At 43.9% G+C, this 22,282-nt stretch overlaps 1 protein-coding gene across 1 annotated transcript in view; it reads right to left on the reverse strand.

The window, feature by feature from the left end:
* LOC144798099 (maestro heat-like repeat-containing protein family member 2A) overlaps nt 1–22,282 on the reverse strand; it is a 108,146-nt gene that overhangs the window by 80,152 nt on the left and 5,712 nt on the right. The window contains exons 4-9 of the mRNA XM_078668862.1: nt 20,795–20,835; nt 20,371–20,512; nt 17,435–17,487; nt 16,080–16,187; nt 5,616–5,735; nt 4,572–4,670 (exon numbers count right to left, since the gene is read on the reverse strand). Of these exons, the coding sequence (XP_078524988.1) occupies nt 4,572–4,670; nt 5,616–5,735; nt 16,080–16,187; nt 17,435–17,487; nt 20,371–20,512; nt 20,795–20,835 (563 nt within the window). The remainder of the gene's footprint in view (nt 1–4,571; nt 4,671–5,615; nt 5,736–16,079; nt 16,188–17,434; nt 17,488–20,370; nt 20,513–20,794; nt 20,836–22,282) is intronic.

The raw sequence follows: 22,282 nt of genomic DNA on the forward strand, positions 1-22,282 counted from the left end.
CGTTAATTTTCCTGTTGGACAGGGTGTACGGCAGGGATGTGCAAAGGCACCCCTGCTCTTCTCCCTGTTCATCAATGGTATTGTGGATATGATGTTGGATGCAAGTGTGGATGCACCATCGCTAGCGGGCATCAGGGTCCCTATCCTGATGTTCGCTGACGATACCCTTATTGTATCCAAGACCCCTGCAGGACTCCAGCGCGCCCTGAATATATTTGATATGTTTTGCGGGGAACATGGTCTCGAAGTTAATGCTAGCAAAACAAAGTTGATGGTTTTTGGTCAAAGGCGCCGATCCCAATCAAGGGTATCTCTGAATAATATCGAGCTTGAGGTAGTAAATGTTTTTACTTACTTAGGGGTAGAGATTTCAAGCAAGCCAGGTTGGTCACGACATATTGAGAAGGCGGTACTGAGACACCAGCAGATTTCAGGGGCGCTCCGGGCAGAACAAGTGAAATCAAAAATTCGGCCTGTAAAACCGGTCCTCAGGGTCTATGATGCTAAAGCCCTGGGTGCAGCCCTGTATGGGGCAGAAGTATGGGGTTTCGAGAGGCTCCCCGCCCTACAAATATCAGAGAATAGGTTCTTGAGGGGAATAACGAGTCTCCCCCAGAGCACACCATTAATACCACTTGGCTTGGATCTAGGGAGGAGACTGGTTAGTGACCGTGCCCGATTAAGGCCTATCCTTTATTGGAGACGACTGTGGACGACCCCAGAGATCCGACACTATGCCGATGGGTTTTTAGCCCTAGTTAAATCGGATATATTCCACAAAATATCATGGTTGAAGACGCTCAGGGTGGTTCTTGCTGAGCTCGGTCTCTCTAACCTTTGGGAAAATCCGGATGGGGAAGTATTCCCAAGCAAAAACATCATTAAGGCCATATATTGGGATTATATAGAACAAAAGCTCTGGAGGAGTACACATGCAGAAACAATGGGGGGTGGATTTATGGAAATAAAATCGAGACCTGTACTAGAACAGTATTGGGACAGTATAACTGTCCCGATAGATAGGAAGTTCTTTTTTCAGCTAAGGTCAGGTTCTCTCCCATTGAGGTCATTGACGGGCAGATGGAGGAGTACTAATAGCTTGTGTTGCCCGGTATGTGGTGCCCTAAATGAAAGCATTATACACTTCTTATTTCTGTGTGAGGCCTATGCAAACTCTAGGAGAGTATGGCTAGCCCCAGTTTGCAGAAACCTTGGGGTATTAAGTGGTGTTGAGGGGTTGAGAATCATTTGTACCTCCACCGAAATGCCTATAGTGCTGGGAACAGCAAAATACTTGGGGTGGGCATGGTCCATTAGGAGGAGGGCTCTATCTTTCAATATGCATTAAATTTTATATTTATTTTAAAAACTCTTTGTGTCAAAGCTTGCACAATTGTTTAAAATGTATCTCATGTGTCTGAAACATGAATTTTAATTATTATGTATTTTAAAATGTATGAATTTTAAATTGTATGTTTGTGCTTTTATGAGTGTATAACTCGAATAAAGCTTTTTCAATCAATCAGTAAAAGACCCATGCTTCCCAAGGAACTTTCCTTAAGCAGCGGGATCGGAGCAGACATTCCAGCAAAAAAGAGGAATCAGACAAAACTGAGGTTTCTGCCTGGAGGGAGCGGGCAAAAATGGAGACCCCGTTAAGGACCCGTCCCAGCACTTGCTTTTTAGAACTGCTGGTGCACCAGCAAGACCCAGCCCACTTAAAGTCCTCGGCCTATGTGATATCTATTTGTGCCTGGGTTGTTAAAAACATTATCTGCAAGACGTGCGGCAATGCTATGAAACTACAAAAATGCAGTTACATGAGCTATAAATGAAAACATACATTATTATTATTACGGTGTTCAGGCTGTTAAACATGAACATGTGCGCAGAGTCAGAAGGAGGAGAGCAGAAAGAAAGTATACGAGTAAACTGAATGTTTCTGCTGGGTGAGAACGAAACCTGCAGAGAAGACTGCAGCCCTATGCAGCGTGTACCCCATGTTTTCACATCTTCCTTGGTCCCATCTATGATCTTACTGACAGGTCCTATAGGCAGGCTTGCTTCCAATGTGATCTGACTGAGCGCTCCTATTTGATTTTCACAACTTAGAAGCGCTGTTTTAGCCAACACAGCATTGGGCATTGTCAGAATTATGCTCTCACTACAGAAAAACAGCTTTTTACACGACAGGCATTGTGCTGTTGAAATTCCAATTTCTTTGCGATACCCCTTAGATCAATGAAGCAGTGGCCATAAAGGGGCACCTGCTGAACAACGGAAACACCACAAACGGAAAACAAACCTGAGCCAATAATGTGTTGAGATAAAAGCACAAAATAACAATAAAAAAACAAGCATTTCCAAGATCAACGAGAGAGTGCACCTGTAACCACCGTGCACAGTAGTTCTAACCAATGGAAAAAGTATTCCCAAAATGAGTACCTAAAATGGCCACTGTGTTAACACATAAGTAATTGGCTGGTGCTTTCAGAGGTTCAATACAGGAAGAGGCATGATGTATTCATGCCACGGACGAATGGAGTGACGATTGGGGCAGCAAAAGGGAAGCCTATGGGCAGGCTGGTTAGAGCAGCGCACACGCGCTGTCTAGAGCAAAGACCTATGAAGTAACCACTTTTGTAAGTTAAGAGCTTTGCCAGAAAGCGGATCTTTAACCTGTCGGAAAAAGTAATTTCATCCATCTAGTGACGACTTCATGCAGCTTCTGGGCACTGCTAAACTTCAAACGAAAACCTACATTTCAGATATCGATCCATCACACTTAATATCATTTATAAACTTATACAGCTTATTTTTATTTCATTTAAAGGGTGCAGCTCATAGGTTTCATGCCTTAACAAACACATTTTTTGTCATAGCTATTGGCGCATTTATTTGAGTGCAGCTTCCACTTGCCCTGGTACGCAATGTACTGTGAAATAAGTGAGGGATGTCTAATGGCTGTTGGTTATGATAAAGTTTAAACACCATTCTTTTTCTGTGCTAGACAATTGTGATGGCGCAGGCGACATAAATAATTCACTTCAAGTTTAATTATGGTGTCAAAGAACTTTTGGGCAGCACTACCTCATGCACCTGTCTGCTCAAAAGACACTTGTCCCCTGCCAGTGGTATTTAGGTTAAAATTTAGAAATTAAATATTGAGGAAAAAAATACAAAAAGAAAAGTGAGAAACTAATATTTCAAATGCTAATGCTGTATAAGTATCTGAAAATGATTTTATAGGATTTTATTCTTATTGTAAGGTACACAAATCCAAAATCCTATGCCTAACCATAATGCTATCACTATCACTTGCCTATTACTATTATGTACTATAACCGAAACCCAAACCCCCTAACACTAGGAGGATAATATACCCACCACTTTTCATAGACCTGAACCTAGTTCATTCCAGCTAAGTATGCTGAACAAAATTCTTTACCCTAACCCTGTATCATGCCCATACTTCATCTCTAGCCATAAAGTTATCCCTAAGACTAACATTAAACAAGAACTGTTCCTTAACTGGCACAATATACGCAACCTGAAGTCAATCTCTATCCTTTATGCTTACATTAACTCTACACCTAACTTTAATGTGTACCATTGCCCTTACCCTAACTCTTATTCACACACACACACACAACCTCAAAGGCGGCAGGAACGCCACGAAGAAAATGCCCTGCAAAACCAATGATCCAGAGAATATTGCCTTACCTGGCTGCCTAAATCAACCCTGGCCTCAGTGTCACCCAGCCCCCAAATACAATGATCCTCCCTGGCCTTGTCCTAGGCATAGGGGATATGTGTGGTTCTCTGCCCCTACAACGCAATCACACTGCCTTACCCATGTGTCAGGGTGGGTTGCTCACGTTGGCCTCATGAAGGCCCATCCTCAGACAGGAGAGGTAGTCCTGTAACACAACTCACCAGTGCTGGTGCCGGTTGCCTCCTGGCCCGGGCCAGTCACTATTTCAGTAGGAGTTTAGAACACAGTAATGCTGTGTGCTATAGAATATGGACTCAGCCGCATACCTTTCCTCAATGTAACTGTATTCTGTAGATACAGAGCCCAGCCTTTACCCAGGCCAGTTGTTGGATAGCGAGTACCACTCCACCCTTGAGTCCAGGGCCTGGTCTTAGACCCGGTCTTGTATTGTACACCCACATTCCTAAATGTAAGTTGTCTTGGAGGTTGGCATTTCCGTTGGTGCTCTATTACTTCTGAAGTCATGAGTAACTCAAAGGAGAAAGTAAAGGTTGAATGACTTGTTTTATGGTAAATTTAATAGATTGTTGCATTTGGTATCATAAGCCCCTTCAAAATAAATTTTCTAAACAAATTTCTAAATTTCTTCAACAAATGTTATATACACATGAGGAATGGAAGCTGCACTGGCCATTTATTTGATACCGTTTTGTTTTCAGAATTACGTCTTTAGACATATTTTAGCTTTTCTTTCTCGTAAACTTTTATCTAATTGTAAAATACATTTAATAAATGTGAACCGCCGCTGCTGAGGAAAGTTTGAAATATGAGACAGAAAGAGATGCATGGTTCTTACCAGCTCAATATCAGAAAGACAACCCTTGTACGCTTCAAGTACCTGCCGGCATGCGAAAGGATGAACCTTGGCACATGTTTGGAAACCGATTACTATGCCCTGTAAATAAGGAAAGACAACTCACAGCCTCAGGGAGACAATAGACATTAACCAAACACAGGCATTTAGTACAAGAGATTTCATGTTAGAAAGAAAGGATAAAGCTGGTTCTTGATTTCACATTCAGTGTTTACAGCTGGTATTGGTGAATGATTGTCAACTAGTAAAGCAAATATATTCAGTGGCCTGAAAGCATGATTTAAGGATACCTTTATACAGCTATGCTGGAGGGCCTTTACCATGCTACTTAAAAAGCATCTTTGGACAATAAGATGAGAGTTTCGTCACTATTTGTTTTCTGTCACTTTGTTCTCCCTGGTGTTTCACATAAAGGAACTGCAAGGACAGTTCAATACACAAGCCTTCTTTACAACAAAGGAGTGTGATTTCTTTAGAAGGGATGCTTATCCTTTCTTCCTCATGTCTACTGTTGTCTATTTTGAAGGCCTTTCTGAGAGAGTAATTTCAAAGCCTTCACATAGCTTTATGTCTTTCACCGCTTTATCTGCTACATTGATTAAACTTGATTTATCTTGTTCAAACACTGGCTTCTATCAAGAGAGATCACCTAAAGAGGCTCCTAACTATCCCTGATGAAATGTATTATTAGTCACCTGAAAAAAGGAGCTCTACATTTAGTTTCTGCTAACTTAGTCCTCATCTACTCTGTAGAGGGGTTTCACTATACTATAATTTGGCTATGCACGGAGTACAACATCACACTTTTGGGTGAGAGGAAGTACTGAGTGAGGAATGTTTCACCAGTCATCAATATTTTACCATCAAGCTCTATGAATGAAGTTACAAACCTACACAATGTACATCCAGAGGCTCCACAGCCCCTTTATGACTACCTTCTCAACTTGTTTTTGTTGTGGTCTACAGGGTGAAATACCCTAGGGAAATAAAGCTATGATAATTGTAAGAAATGCACTTGATACTTACTGCATGGTAAGGCGTAGCGATGAACCAAGTAGATTCGAACATGCTTCGAAGGAAGGGTAAGATCAGTGCAGTATCATCACAGCTGGCCATGCACTTACCAAGGCACTGGAAAATAAAACCCTAATATGGGAGTGAATTAAAGACAGTCTGAGTTAAGAATAAACAGCATCTCCTGCTCACTCTATGAAAGTCTTACTTATATTGGAGTATTCATCTTTGATTCACTCTACACACATATTTGTCTCCCACTTTCAAATAGCACCTAATAAGTTGAGTGAAATGTTTGTTATCTTATGTATAGTATAGTTATATTTTCTGGACATTGTAGAGATTTGTATATGGCCCTGAATATGACTCAAAACAAGGAAGTGAGGGGTAATGTGAGCCAATGAAGGTACAGTACCTAGGCCCTGAAAGTGCTAATGCAGAAACCAGTGGAAATACTGCTCCTTTCAGAAAGCAAAGTAGAAAGAAAGGTGGACAAAGAAAGGGGAATCCTAAGGATTTTTTCTTGGTGCCTTCACAAATCCATGAGCATGCAATGTCTCATCATCAAGGGTGTTCTTCATAGGGCTGGCAATGCAATGCCCTATGGACCCCACGAAGGGTCGCTTTAGCAGAGATCTTTTTAGTTTTTTCCATCTGATGAAAGTGCCAGTGTGAGGGCGTTTTGAATGTGTGAGGTTGAGTGAATGTGTATAGTGAAATGAAGAGAGACTAAAAAGAGGTATTCAACTGGACTTTAAACTGATGGTTTCCTTGGCAGGTTTAAAAAAAACATAATTAGGTACGGGCGACTACAGGGAGGTAATGTATCCAAGTAGCCTAAATCTGTGAATGTGGTCAGGTCAACATGTTTCTTGCCTGTTGGCCCAAAAAGTATCTGTACCACTTCTTCAGGACCTAAAAAAGGGAGAGCTAACCCTACCCCATATCTAAGATGTGATATAAAGTGTAGGTAATCCCCTAAAAGAAAATACCTTTGTTCAAAAAGTTTAAAATTGATCGTCCAACTTAGAAAAAAATTGAGAAAATGAAGAAAACACACATTAAACAAATGTTTTGCATGTATGGGCCAATGTGTCTCCAGGATCGCTTTTCCGGGACCCTGTATGTGCATGCTATTGTTATGGCTGATCAGTCGCCACAATGGGAAGGAAGTAAAAAAAACACTAGAACATGCAATATAACAGAACAGGCAAGTGGACATACAGGTACAGGACAACATAAAACCAATCTGTGTTGATGTGACACAGTGTATCACAAGTTGTCCTCAGGAGTGAGTGAAGGGTCTTACCCTTTGGATCAGTGACCCATAGGTCAATAGCAGAGTGTAGCACTCAGCTGCTAACTGTGGAAAGAACAATGATAGTCAACATAAAGAAACAGCAAGTCAAGGGGACCAAAATGCCTTAGGGTGAGAACAAAAAGAAAAACAGAGAGTTTTCAAGAGATGCAACCATACTCATGTGGTTTCTGTGCAGAGAGCGCAGGAGACCTACCATCCTCTGTTCATCTGGATTGAGACTGAGCAGGGGAGAAGACCCGTCTTTTAAGGTGCAGGTAATTGTAGTGATTGTCCTTGGGTGGGGTGCATGCGACCGTGGGAAGGAGTGATGACGCACTGGGCCCCTTGAGATTCCAGAGCCATGATTCGCTTTTAAGTGTACCCAGAAACTGAAGGACCTCCTGGTAAACACCAGACCTCATATTCAACAGTCCCACATGCAGAACACCTTTTGGACCTTACCACCTGTCACAGGGCACTATCCCTGTGGGTCCTACGGGGTATGCCCACTGACTAAACATTCCTAAGAGGTCAGGTTGGGTCCCCAATTCGCCTGGAAACAGAAAAGTCACAGTAACTGCAGTACAAAAAACTGTGTTTACCTGATCACCTGCCTTTGTGGCCTTCATTACGGGGGAATAACCTCGAGCGCTATCGAACCAAGAATAATGGAGCACTGGAGCAACATATGCTGCAGACACAGCACTACAAAAATGTGCCATCAGTTTTCCAACTCCAACCACTCTCCAGATGACCTCCGGCAGATAATTTTGGAAGCTATTAATTCATGGAGCCCTTTAAATCTTTTCAGAATGGAGCAAGGGTGGATTTTATGCCTCTCCACCAACAGCAAAGGTTTGAAAGATGAAATCCTCTAGTGCGAGGTGTAATTCAGTCCCCTGTGAAATCAGATACTCTCTTACTATGGCTGGATTGACATTTTCTTCATACATGTGACCTGATATACCATATCACCATTGACACCATGTCACATATGGAATGCCCGGCTATGGAGTCCCAGACACCACACTAAGCAGTGCTTATGATAAGCATTTTGCGACTTGGCATTGGTCTCTTCTTCAGTAACACAAATGATTCTGTTGATACCAATGAGGTGGTACCCTCCAATAAGAAACCATTTAACTGTCTTAGTCTACTGTTTGAGATGAACAAGTTACTTACCTTCGGTAACGCTTTTTCTGGAGGATACAGTATCTGCCTGTGGATTCCTCACCTTGTGAATATCCCCCTGCGTCAGCAACGTTCGGAAAATTCTTTGTAGCTTGCCGGCGTGGACGGCGTCACAGGAACGCACGACATCACGCGTGGCTCCGCTGACATCACCGACTCCATAATAGGCCTACGCTGGCGTGATGACATCAGTTCCGCCCTTTTTTCCGTGCCTTCGAGGCACACGGACGAACCAACAACAATAGATATATACACAGTATACACAGTACAAACTAGTCAAGTGTGAATATAACATAGTAAATCATGTACAAGAACACACTTCCTTTGAGGATAACATGTATACATTAAAAAAACATTACCAGAAATTCAGGTATAGAAGAGTGGACAACGGGGAGGCGGGTGGGCATGTGAGGAATCCAAAGGCAGATGCTGTATTCACCAGAAATAGCGTTACCGAAGGTAAGTAACTTGTTCTTCTGATGGATACATCTGCCAGTGGATTCCTCACCTTGTGAATAGATTCCCACAGCAGTCCCCACTCCCGGAGGAGGGTGTCCACTCCTCTATACCAGAAAGTCCTGAAGGACAGAAAGCGCAAAGTGGCCGTCCCTCCTCACTTCGGTATCCAAGCAGTAATGCTTTGCGAAAGTGTGCAGGGAGGCCCAAGTTGCCTCTCTACAAATGTCCTCTACAGGAACACCCCTAGACAAAGCAGATGTTGATGACTTTGCTCTAGTAGAGTGAGCTCTTATGCCCTCTGGAGGTTCCTTACCAGCCAGGGCGTAGCAGATCTTGATGCATAGAATAATCCATCTCGAAAATGTGCGCTTGTGCACAGCTCTTCCTTTTCTACAGCCAGCAAATCCAACAAACAACTGGTCATCCACTCGATAGTCCTTTGTCTTATCAAGATAAAAGCTCACCGCCCTCTTAGGGTCCAGGCGGTGAAGCCGTTCCTCCTCCTTGGAAGGGTGAGGGGGAGGATAGAAGGTAGGAAGGGTAATAGACTGTCCTAGATGGAAGGGAGTTACCACCTTAGGCAAAAAAGCAGCTCTGATCCTAAGAACCATTCGTTCAGCATGGATAGTCAAGAATGGGGGCTTCAAACTATGAGAGTGAAGCTCACTTACCCTCCTTGCCGAGGTAATAGCAACCAGGAAGACCGTCTTAAAAGACAAAAGTCTCAAGGGACACTTGTGCAAAGGTTCGAAAGGAGAACCCTGTAAGCAGTAAGCACCAGATTCAAGTCCCATTGAAGTACAATAAAGGGAGTAGGAGGAAATTTATTCGTAAGGCCCTTTAGAAATCTTAAAACAACAGGAGACTTAAATAAGGACGGCTGATCCGGCAGGCAGAGAAATGCCGACAGAGCCGAAAGATAACCTTTGACTGTAGCAACAGCAAACCCTTGCTGCGCTAAAGAAAGAGCAAATTGAAGTATAGCTGATAAACGAGCCCTCAAAGGATCGATGGATTTCTCCCCACACCAGGAAACAAACCGAGACCACCTATAAGAATAGATAGACTTGGTGGAGTCACGTCTGGCCGATAGAATGACATCCGCCACATCATGTGGGAGAGAAAAGGAATTCAGGTTGCCCCGTTCAATCTCCAGGCATGAATGTGTAAGGTCTGGAGGTGGGGGTGTAGAACCTGCCCCTCCATCTGAGAGAGGAGATCTACCCTGAGAGGGAGACGGAGCCGCGGGCACGAGGAGAGGTGGAAAAGATCTGTGTACCACACCCTTCTTGGCCAATCCGGGGTGATCAATATGACTAGGGCCCGGTCTTGGCGAATCTTTCTCAGTACCCGAGGAATCAAGGGTATGAGAGGAAACGCGTAAAGGAGTTGTGAGCTCCAACTCAATTGAAACGCGTCCCCCAAAGCTCCCTGCATCGGATACTGGAGACTGCTGAATGACGGGCAGTGAGCATTCTCGTGAGTGGCGAACAGGTCCACCTGAGGAGTTCCCCACATCCGAAAGACGTGACAAACTTCCTCTGGATGAAGCCTCCACTCATTGTCGGCCGAGAACTGCCGACTGAGACTGTCTACACGCACGTTCAGAACTCTGGCCAGATGAATTGCCATCAGACAAATCTGATGGTCCTGACCCCAGGACCAGAGACGCAGAGCCTCTCTGCAGAGGCACTGCGACCCCACTCCTCCCTGTTTGTTTTCATACCACATCGCGGTGGTGTTGTCCGTCAGGACTTGAACCGACCACCCGCGAAGGGAAGGGAGAAAGGCCTTGAGTGCTAGACGTATCGCCCGCAACTCTAGAAGGTTGATGTAAAGCAACCTTTCCTCTGGAGACCAATGACCCTTGATCTCCAGATCCGCCAGATGAGCACCCCACCCTAGAGTGGATGTATCCGTTATCACCGTGGCAACCGATGGAGGTAGATGGAAAGGCTTTCCTTGAGACAGATTGCCTTCCATGCTCCACCAAAATACATCCATTGCAGCTTCTCTGGAGATCCTCACAGACTCCCTGAGATCTCCGTTGTGCTGATACCACTGCCTGCGGAGACACCACTGGAGTGCCCTCATGTGCCAGCGTGCATGGTTGACCAACAGAATGCAGGAAGGCATCAGACCGAGCAGGCAAAGGACCTTCAGGACTGGAACGACCGCTCCATTGTGAAATAAAGGAGTCATTCCCTGTATGTCGAGAATCCTTTGAGGTGGAGGGAATGCTCGATATACAGTTGTGTCCAGTACCGCACCTATGAACAGGTAGCGCTGGGAGGGCACCAGGTAAGATTTGGGTACATTTATTAAAAAACCCAACCTGTACAACAACTGAGTTGTGACTTGCAGATGATGGAGCACTGTCTCTGGAGATTCTGCTTTGATCAACCAATCGTCCAGATACGGGAATACAGGTTTCCCCGACCTTCTGAGATGTGCTGCCACCACAGCCATCACCTTGGTGAAAACTCGAGGTGCAGTTGTAAGACCAAACGGAAGGACCGCAAACTGGTAATGTTGCGATCCCACCATGAAAAGGAGATACTTTCTGTGTGACTTCAGGATAGGAATATGGAAATAAGCATCCTGCAAGTCGATCGACACCATTCAGTCCTCTTCCAGCAGTGCCTGAAGAACCTGAGCAAGGGTGAGCATCTTGAACTTCTCCTTTTTCAGGTAAAGGTTCAATATCCTAAGATCCAAGATTGGGCGAAGTCTGCCACCCTCCTTGGGAATCAGGAAATACCGGGAGTAGCATCCCTGACCCCTTTCCTGCTCCGGAACCACCTCTATCGCACCCTTTCGTAATAGTGACAGGACTTCCTCCTGCAGGAGAAGTAGGTGGTCCTCTGAGCATAATCCTTGGCAAGGAGGGTAATCTGGAGGAAATTCCCGAAAGGGAAGAGCATACCCATTCTCTACAAGATTGAGAACCCAAAGATCTGATGTAACCGATTCCCAATCCCATAGAAAATGGGTAAGCCGACCCCCTACAGGACCCGCATGATCCGGAATGGTGGATCTAGGGGTGCTTTGCTGATGGTGAACGGGGTTGGGAAGAGGAGGCGGAGGCTTGACGTCCTCGAGGACGAGCTCTTTGTTTGCCCCTGTAGGATTTTGCTGTTGCTGCTGCTGTTGAGTTTGACGGTAGGTACGAAAGGACAAACGTCCAAAACCTCTATATCTCTTAGTCGCAGAGCCTCTGGACTGCAGCCCCAAAGATCTGGCAGTAGCCCTACTGTCCTTAAATCTTTCCAAAGCTGCATCAGATTTTTTGCCAAATAGTCCAGCACCATCAAATGGCAAATCCAACAAGGCAACAGAAGTTCCCATATTGTGAGCAACTGAATCAGCAGTGTCAAGACCACTTTGAATCACTTGACATGCAGCCGCCTGTGTATCGGCAAACACCTCATTAAAATCCTTCCTGCTGTCCTCAGGAATTTTAGGAGCCAACTGCCATACAGAGTCCATCAGGGCATGTGTATAGCTCCCCAAGAGACATGTGGCATTGGTCGATTTTAGAGCCATACTTGCTGAAGAGAAAATATTCTTCGCAGTCTGATCCTGTTTCTTGGACTCCTTATCCCCAGGCACTTGAGGGAAAGCACCAACAGTCTTCTTCGAACAGGCTGCCTGTATAACCAGACTTTCAGGCAAAGGATGCGAGGATAGAAACTCAGGATCACCAGGTGCTACCCTATACCTCCTTGCAACACCCTTAGCCACGGCAGGAGCTGTAAGAGGCCTGTTCCAAACCTCCAATATAGGCTCAGTCAAAGCCTCATTAAAAGGAAGCAATGGTTCCACAACTGAAGATGGGGAATGGAGGACCTAAGTCAAAACATTAGACTTGTATTCAGCTGTAGGCAAAGTCAAATTTAAAAATTCTGCAGCTTTTTTGATGACCACATGGTATGGTGCAATGTCCTTTGAAGGGGCATCAGATACAGAGGACAGCTCTCATTCAGGGGAAAGCTCCAAACCAGTAGCATCCCTCAAATCATCAAAATAGTCCTCCTGAAGCTCACCTTCTTCCACCTCAGCCTCTCTAAATCTTTGCTCCTCTATAAGGCGCTGAGCTTCTCACCTCGATCTCTCCTTCAAGAGTTGCGCCGTCGGATCCGTGACCGACTCCGACGGAGCCGGTGCCGGCGTCAAGATCGGATCCGGAAGCCCAGGTCGCTGCTCACGAGATCGAGTCGGAGCCGGCGACGATGGAATCAGCGTTGACGACCTCGGAGGCACAGAGAAATGCCAAGGCGGAGCCGGCACCGGCATAAATGGCAAAAGGAGCTGGAGCATAGGAGTGGGGAACTACTAAATTATATGCCAATGGACCCATGGGACCCGAAGGTGCACCAGAGGGGTACAAAGCTCTCGAGTAGGCTCCATACATTGCGTTTAAAAACAAAGTAGGGTCTTGACCTGGAGCTGGGAAGGGTGGGTAAGGACCCACAGGATGCTCTCTCGGAGGTTCCAGATTCGCCTCCTCTTCCACAGGCGGATGGACTGGAGTCATAGAGCCCTCAGGTAATGGAGCCTCTTCTTCCTCTTGAGCCGGGGACGGCGCGGAGAGGGATCCGATGCCGGAGAACGCACTGGCGACTCCAAGGGCAAAGCCTCACCTTCTGGAACACCAGGTAAAGGAGACTGAGTCCTTACCGGAGTGATGTCGAGATTCATGCCTTCGCTTCTTATGCTTCTTCTTCGTTGACCTCGAAGCATGACCAGATGACTACCTCGAAGGCGACGCCGTGCGGGACCTCGACCTCGACCTCGACTTCGACCTCGCCCTACTCGAACGCGATCTCGAAGTCTTCTTCTCCTTTCTACCTTTCAACTTCGCCACCAGAAGTTTTGCTTGCCTCTCTCGAAGAGCCTTCGGGTTCATCTTCTTACACGAAGAACAGCCTTTGACATCGTGGTCCGAACTCAGGCACCAGATACAATCCTCGCGCGGGTCCGTAATCGACATCATCTTGCCGCACTCCACACATGGCTCGAACCCGGTCTTCTTAGACGACATCTTCAGCGAGAAACAAAGAAGCAAGAAGACCCCAAACAGAGAAAAACAGTAACAAAGTTACTAACAGCTACAGAGGTTCCCCGAAACCGTTTGCGTCGACGACGTGGAAAAAAGGGAACTGATGTCATCATGCCGGCGTAGTCCTCTTATGGAGTCGGTGACGTCAGCGGAGCCGCCTGCGATGTCGTGCGTTCCTGTAACGTCGTCCACGCCGGCGAGCTACAAAGAATTTTCCGAACGTTGCTGACGCAGGGGGATATTCAGAAGGTGAGGATTCCACTGGCAGTTGTATCCATCAGAAGCCGCCTTACTAATACCATTGACAACTTTGGTCAGCCTTCATTTGACCGCTACACACTCCAAGATGTCCACCACGGAGGGATGATACTTTTGCTACACAAGCACATGAGGGGTTTGCTCCTATTGGCTCCAGCCTACCTCTTCTCTTTCCTCTTCTCCTCATTTGACATTTCCCAATAGTGTTCACCAAGCATCCTAATCCATTGGGAATAGACCACTTGGCCGCCTCGTGTTACTTATTACATGAGGTGGCCTAGATTTCCAACATGAACACAGATACCAATATGCCTAGATTCCACCATGAGGGATCGATAGGAGTTATGTGCACCTGATTTGCTCTCCATCACTGTATATGCAAGAGTACTTAGGTTTACTATACTTTTCTCTTACCATTACCCTTGATTAACAAAACATTCAACTGTCTTAGTTTACTACTTAGAGGCCACCTTACAAAAACCATGGATGACTTCGGGATGCCCAGCTTTTAACCACTGCACACTCTGAGGTAGGCGCCACTGAGGCATGATACCTCTGTTACATCAGCACGTGAGAAGCTCACTCCTTTTGGCTCAAGCTCGCCCCTCCCCTCCTCTCCTCTCCTCATTGTCCACTAGGTCATCACTCCTTCCAGCTTCTGCCCACACCACACCTGAGGACAATCGCACCAATTGCCCGTACCTTCAATGACAGGTCTTCTCCTCTGCTCAGTCTCGAGCCAGGCGAGCAAAGGAGGGTAGGTCTCTTGTGCTCTCCGTGCAGAAACCATGTGAGTATGGTTGCTTCTCTTGAAAACTTTTTCTTTTTCTTTTAACACTAAGTCATTTGGGTCCCCTTGATTTACTGTTTCTTTTTACTGACCATCATAGCTCTTTCCACTGTCAGCAGCTGAGCACTACCCTCTGCTTTTGACCTATAGGGCATAATTAATTGATCCAAAGGGTAAGACCCGTCACTCACAATGGAGGACAACCAATCAGTTATAATACGCTGAGTAACACAAACACAGATTGGTTTATTTTGTCTGTTCCATGTATGTTCACTTGCCTATTCTGTTATATTATATGTAATTGTATGTTTTTCACTTCTTTCACTTGTGGTGACTGGTCAGCGCCAAAAATAGCATGTGCATGTCTACCTTTAGAGACACTATGATACAGTGAGTTAGAAAATCGATTCTGGTGACACATTGAACCAAACATACAAAACATTTGTTTACTGAGTGTATTCTTTATTTTTTCATTTATTTTCTAGGTTAGATGATCAATTCTAAACATTTTGAACCAGGTATTTTCTTCTACAGGAATACCTTAGCAGCATATCATGTCTTAGGTGTGGGGTTGGACTATCCCCCATATTTTTGGTCCTGACGAATCATTGTGGAACCTTTTTAGGCCATCGAAACCTGACCACACTCACAGATTTAGTCTACTTGGGTACATCACGCCCCTGTTTTAGCCCCACCAAATTATATTTTTTCAATCCTACCAAGGGAACCATCACATTACAGTTCAGTTCGGTATCTCTTAGATAGTTTTAGTATCCCTTTACTTCACTGTACACATTTACTCCACCCCTCACATTCAAAATGCCCTTACACAAGCACTTCTCATCAGACAGCAAAAATAAAAAGATTTCCCCTAAAGTGACCCTTCGTGGGGCCCGTAGGGCATTATAGCGCTGGACCTATGAGAAGCAAGCCCACTATGAAGCATTACATCCTCAGTGATGTGTGAGGGCACCAAGAAATAATCCTTAAGACTCCCCCTTCTTTGCCCGCCTTCCTTTCTTCTTTGCTTTTTTGATGGGAACAATATCTCCACTGCTTTTTGCATGAATATGGCCTCACATCCCCTGAATGGGGATTGGCTCTAACATGAAGACTACCTATTGGCTAAAGGAGATCCATTAGGGAAATGAGTATAGCCCTGAAATGTTGTGGCTTTTATTGATTCAAGTGGAGAGGATTACCTCAGGGAGTTCATCTCCATCTGCTTCTTAGTAGGTCAGTCCTTCCAGGGAGTGGGAGAACCACACCTGATTTTGCCAACAGGCTAAGCCCAATGCTGTGTACCCATATTATAAAAATTACCTTTACTAATGGGATACACAGTTCTACCCTTCTCCGACTTTGTGTTAAATTGACTTCCCCAATGGTTCAACACTGACCCTTGAGAGCACTAACCTCCTCATTCACATGATGGGCAAAACTGTCAATCTGTTCGGTGAGTTCTTCCATGAAAGAGACATGCCATTCTCTGTATGGGGCTTGTTTTAGGATAGTCCCCAGGAACTGCAAGGAAAACAGTGAGAGACTTTAATGCAGTAATAGAAACGTAAATGCAGTATCCACGGGTGACGTCTGCAGTGATTTTGAGAAGATAAGGGTATACAAACTTCAGCTAACAACCTCTGTAATGACGAAATTATATTTGGACAGAGAACCAGAGAACACATATAGCAATGCTTAAATAGTGTGGTGTGATATCAGTGCTCAGAAGAAACAGGAGGCCTTGACAGTGGCGTTGATTTACACAGAAACACAGCTGCCCACAAATTATTGTGAAAAGAGCAACAGTGCAGCCATCCAGACAGAAAACACATTGGGACTATGCAACAATATCACATACTTAGAAGCAGAATGCAAAAACATTTTGGGTATCCAGCAAGGGGGCAGACTGTAAATTTCGTGTTAACAAGGGTGAAGACTGAACACAAGGAACATACAATTGCATCTCAGGAGCACAATAGAAGCTCAGTGGAGTGTGATGGCCTGGCGAAACATACAGTGACAGAGTGACAATTCAAATGAAGATAGGGAGCATGGATCATGTGCCAGTCCGATTGCAGAATATGAATTTACTGATAATGTGGAATGCAGTGGGAAGAGTGATAGTGTGACAGTCCAGGGAAAGAAGAACGTTGTGCTATTGGGACTATCCTGGGGGATAAAAAAGAGTCCGAGGAAACAATTACCAGTAAGGGGCTACATTTGTAGCCCTGTGCAACAACAATTTCAAAAAGGGGGTGGTGATGGACAGAGTATCTGAGTTAATCAGAACACTCCTACCCAGTCAACAGATCAGGGCTTGATCCATCACCGTTTTTTAGCTCACTGCACCAGTCAGATTTATGAGTAATGCAATGATCACTGTAGAGCCTGTAATTTACCTGGGTAAAACATGCAGATAAACTCTGATACATGTAGGACTAGGTGTCGTAAGCATGCAATTTCCAGTTTTATGAATGTCAACTTGGGCCCATAAGGTTTTTAATGCTTCTGGTAAATATTGCATATTAGGGAAATGTTATGTACCGAGTACAGCTGCTCCCCCTCTGTGCCCAATCATAATCAACATCATAGTAACGATCATAATCCATAGAAATAATAGGGATATGGTGAGAATATTGCAACCTCATAGCAGAACAGCACTATGATGGGGTGAATGTAATATCTTTATATATTCACGCTGAATGAGTGGCTTTGGAAAACAAAGAGACAAGCGTCATGTGTGACATTCATTAGCAATTCATCCTTACTGAAACAAGCGTGCATTTCCACTTTGCCAAGTCAAAGTTTCTTTCCGTGGAAGCTGAAATAGTAGTTGGTAAAAAAGAAATATATGTAAGTAAAAGTGAATAGCAAGCAACATTTCAAAGGCAATGTGCTTACATACCAAGCACTAGCAGAAGTAGATTCACACAATTCAAAGTGTGCAAAATGTGTTTGTTGGCTCAGCCTGTCCTGGGTCATTAGTTGTTCATGTGCCCTTGATGTCACTCTTAGCTCCTTATATCTGGTTGTAATTTTAGGTTTATATATTCTGGTTTCCTTTCTTATATAACAGAAAGGTCACCACACCACTTGTTTGCAGAAAAACAGTTCATTACAGAGCTACTGCCAATAAGCATTTCAGCCGTCAGATGAAGCCTTGATCACATAGGGGATCGCCGTTGTGGTTCAGAGTAAAAAAGAGCACATGCGCTCTAAAATTACATACACATAGAAAAATATTCCTTTATTATATCAAAGACCAAAATATTTTATAACACTTCTTAATTTGCTATAATACCCAAATGTACCCCAATATAGTCCTAGGTAGTCGCACAAGCTTTTACCGACATTTGTCCTACCTTGCTCTTCATAACAGTTCTGGCCCTGACCTTTTACCTAGTTAGGTGCTGCATAAATGTTGTGTAGTTTTTTAAAAAAAACTGGCCTAATTTATTATGCATGAGGATTCTTAGTATCACAGCAGGATTACAATCTTGTGCATAATAACTCTGTATAAGGGTCACCACTATCGTCATCCTTGGCTGACATGCCCACAGTACCATGGCACATCTAGGTAGAACCCCTGATGGTACCTTTCAGGTATATAAGTAGAACATCTTTGCTGGGCAAGCCGGAGGAGAAAAAGATTCTATGCTGACATGCTGACACGAGACGCTGAAGTCCCTGCATGCAGACACTCCAGTTAGCAGTCGTCTGACATTACTTGTGGGTTGTCCACTCAAGACCAAGATGGGGTCCTTTGCTTTCTCACATCAGGTATTGGGGTTTGCTCTTTCCTAGGAGGTTCTTGGCTATACACCAACATACATGCTAGGTACACTTAGGTACATCTAGTTAGGGTATGCATCGTAGGAGTACGCACTATTAACTTCATGTATTTATGTGTCTGCATATATTCACTATTTTAGCACCATGGTAGATTTCTACTTTTTATTTACTCTATTGGTGCTTGTAATCGTCTATATCTGTTTCTGTCTCGTGGTTGTTGCAGCACATGTATTTTATGCTAGAATGACTCTGGTTCAATAAATACTTATTGAAAACGCCCCCACCATTTAGTCTGTGTATCTCTCTGAGATAAAGTGAGCACAAGTGACCAAGAAAAAAGTATTGTACTGTTTCCATGATCCCTGAGGGTCAGGGTTCTCATGTTCGATAGTTGCCAGAAACTATTCTCTCCTTGGTAAGGTTGTGGGGCTTTTAGTGGCACTGTGAGCTAGCTGGTCTACATACTAACATATCCTTTGGGGGTGTCTGGAATCAGTCTGGCCACCAATCCCTTAGTTTATGTTGTCTAAAACGTAGAGATCCTTTATAGATTTGTATGAACTACCCGACTAATTCACATAAGTGACATTATAATTTGCAATTAATTCTACCTTAAAAACACAATAAAACACTTCCGCATGATATCTGCTACACAGGCTGAAATACAAATCTTGTTTTTCAGAAAACAAGGGTGTCTAACCTTACAGAAATATGTATCAATCAATTTATTAACAACATAATATCACCAACTTTTCTAAATGTTCCTCCATGTGAACTTCTCACATAGTAGGATTCAATTATGCAACATTTTAAACATTACTTTTAACTGCAACATATGGTTGAACCAGAGTTCTAACATTTTCTTTCATATTAATTGCTGTGAAATACCCTGTTCATCCTTAGTCATCACACAAACAATGTTATGCCCGTGTAGACTAATCTAACCTACCATATACCCTGACTAATACCTACTTCTAATACAAACGCAGAGAGAGCGTTTGGTGTTTATAAATGTGTGTGCAAAATCTCTTCTATATTGAGGCCAACAGGGATATTTGTTTCAAGTTTAGTCATTAGAAGAGTTGGTGCTACTGAGTTGTTACAATAAGTCACAATTGAAATAAAAGAAAAGGTGCCAAAACAGGTAGTGCTCTAAAATAATGTTGACCTTGGATATACTGAAGAAATATTTTTTTCTATGTTTATGCAATTTTTTGGCACATATGTACTTTAAAAAACTGAATCAAGATGCCGCATTCTTATGTGATCAAGGCTGAGTCTGACAGATGAAGCGCTTCATGGCAGAAGCTTTGCATTAAACTGATTTTTTCGGCAAACCAATGTGTCAACTGCCTTTCTGTTATACGCGGAAGTAACCCAGAACTTGCAAGAAGATACCTGACTCCGTTTCTGTTATTGCCTCATTCGGTTTGGAGTACGGCATCGGCCAGCTACAAAGAAAGACTGTGACTATTTCTTTTTTTGCTTACTTATACAAGCCTTCAGCCAGACCTCCTCATCTGCAGTGTCCTATCATTCACATTCTCTTCTGTCCTCCACAGCATACATCATGGGCCAATTCTGACTTTGGCTAACTTTACTGTGAACAATGGCGTTCTGCTTTTTCACAAGGAGCACATCCACACACAAATTATTTTCATTTAGTTCCAGGGACAACAATAAGAATGTGACCTTTTGAGACCAAAACAGTATTTTTTACCTTGGTATGTACCTGGCATCACCTCCCACAATACAAGTTTATAAAAATCGTGAAAAAAACATGAGTGGACAAGGTCTAAAAGCTAGAAGCCAACACCAGACTTAATGGCTTTGTCATTGGTCAATGGTTGTTTGAAATGCCATTAATACTTGTTAAATTGTGTGCTCACTGGTTCATGCTTTGGCGTCTCACCTTCTAAATATTTTATCAGCGGGGGGATCTTCCTTCTGAGGAGTTTTGCTAGAAATGGGTAATTTGCAGGAATCAGGTGCTTGAGAAGAGCCAAGACTGAAGTTCCCCTTTCGACATCCCAGCGAGGATATGAAGAAATTACCTGAAAACCCACAACAAAGAATTCAGAAAGTGATTCTTTCATGAGTTCCTATTCTCTAGCCTTTGAAACTTCTGGAAATGCTACCTTGTTCTCTATGCAGTACTTAGTACCAACCACATTGGTACTGATAACCAATTTACTGGAAATAAAACCATCAAATTCAAAAGGATAAAAGCTGAGTTGAATTTAAGATCTCTATTAGTAGGTTGCATAGAAATGGCAGCAAACAACTTGGGAAGAGGGATCTGGTGGAATATGATGGGGGTAGAATGTGATACTCACCAGCAATCTTATGAAGAGTCTGTGTATCGGAATTTCTTTAGCTGTTTAGGTACAAAAGAACGAAGACATGTCATACTCAATCCATAAATTACTGAGCAATACTTGCCAAAGGAAGACATATGGCTGACACACACACTTAAGACACCCAGTAGTACCTGTAAACAAGATGATGGGTGGCATTTCAATGAGCCTCTAGCGGTCATGAGGATTCTTTGAAATTCCTGCAAATACTGGCAAAGGCACCCTTACCACTAAGGAGTGCCCAGGGGTGTACAGTACCTTGACAGCCTATGCTGCAATTCTCTTCCTCCCTCCCTTAGTGGTTGCTGTCAAGGAATGAAAGCTGGAGGAGGAGCTACCTAAGGTGCCATGCACAGATTCCTGCTACAGCTTTCATTGAGGGATAGAAGACTCCAGTGGGATAAGAGAGGATGCGTCATGAGCCGTGGACGTGCTTTACATCCTGAAGGACCATGGAAAAATGGGAGCCATTTTCTGACAGCGGATACCCCAGAAGAAAAGAGGACTCCAGAACATGTTCTTGCATATCTATTTTCTAATAAGGTTAACGACCTGGGGCAAGCAAGAACGAGCACATATTTTGCCTGTTCGATTCTGCTCAGGACTCCTAACATGAGTGACAAATAAATAGACTATGATACCATCTGACCAGGTCACTTGCACTTTATCAACACATCCACTGGAAAGTTGAGTGGGGAGAGCTAATTGGTTCCCTGGAATTACAGCAATTACAGGTATTCACCACCAGATGCGAATCTCCTTCGTAACCTTGGAGTCAGTCAAAATATTTATTTTCACTTACCATCATTGAGCATGCATCCCTGCTTACAAGTGAGGGCCAATAACTAGCATTTTAGTATGGAGTTGAAGTCCAAAATGTTGAACCAGGAACATTGCAGAGACAAATATCATAACTAAAAGTAACTCCATGGAGAAATAAAATACATCCCTGTTGCGGTCGGCAAAAGTAACAACACATAAATAGGTACCATGCCCAGCAGGGCATGATCAACATACTAGACTGAAGTAAATCATGCAGAGCAAGAATACTCCAAGGATTGAAGAGGAGCATTAGAGCCCTGAGTAGCCTCATGGTGTGTGGAAACCTGGGACAGTTAGTACATTGCATTAACCAGACTAAGAGCTGAAACAAACAGGAAAGCCACTTTATGTCTGGCAAACTACAAAAAGTATATAGGGACTATTTACAAGCCCCTTGTGCCACCTGTGCATCACTTTTTGAGACACACCAGCAGTGCAACCTGCTGCTCCATATTTACAAGGACAGGTAAAGCCACCCTGCGTGGCTTTTATTGCCCTTGTAAATATGGCCCCTTTACACTCAACACTTTGTGTGGAACAGTTGTGCCATGGGTTTTGCTGTGATATTTCCTGCGCAACACCCAAGGCTTCTGCCGCATTTCCAGATTTACAAGAAATAGTACACCTGGAAATGTGTCAGAATGC

The sequence above is a fragment of the Lissotriton helveticus genome, chromosome 12, assembly GCF_964261635.1.
Source record: "Lissotriton helveticus chromosome 12, aLisHel1.1, whole genome shotgun sequence".
NCBI classification, from domain to species: domain Eukaryota; kingdom Metazoa; phylum Chordata; class Amphibia; order Caudata; family Salamandridae; genus Lissotriton; species Lissotriton helveticus.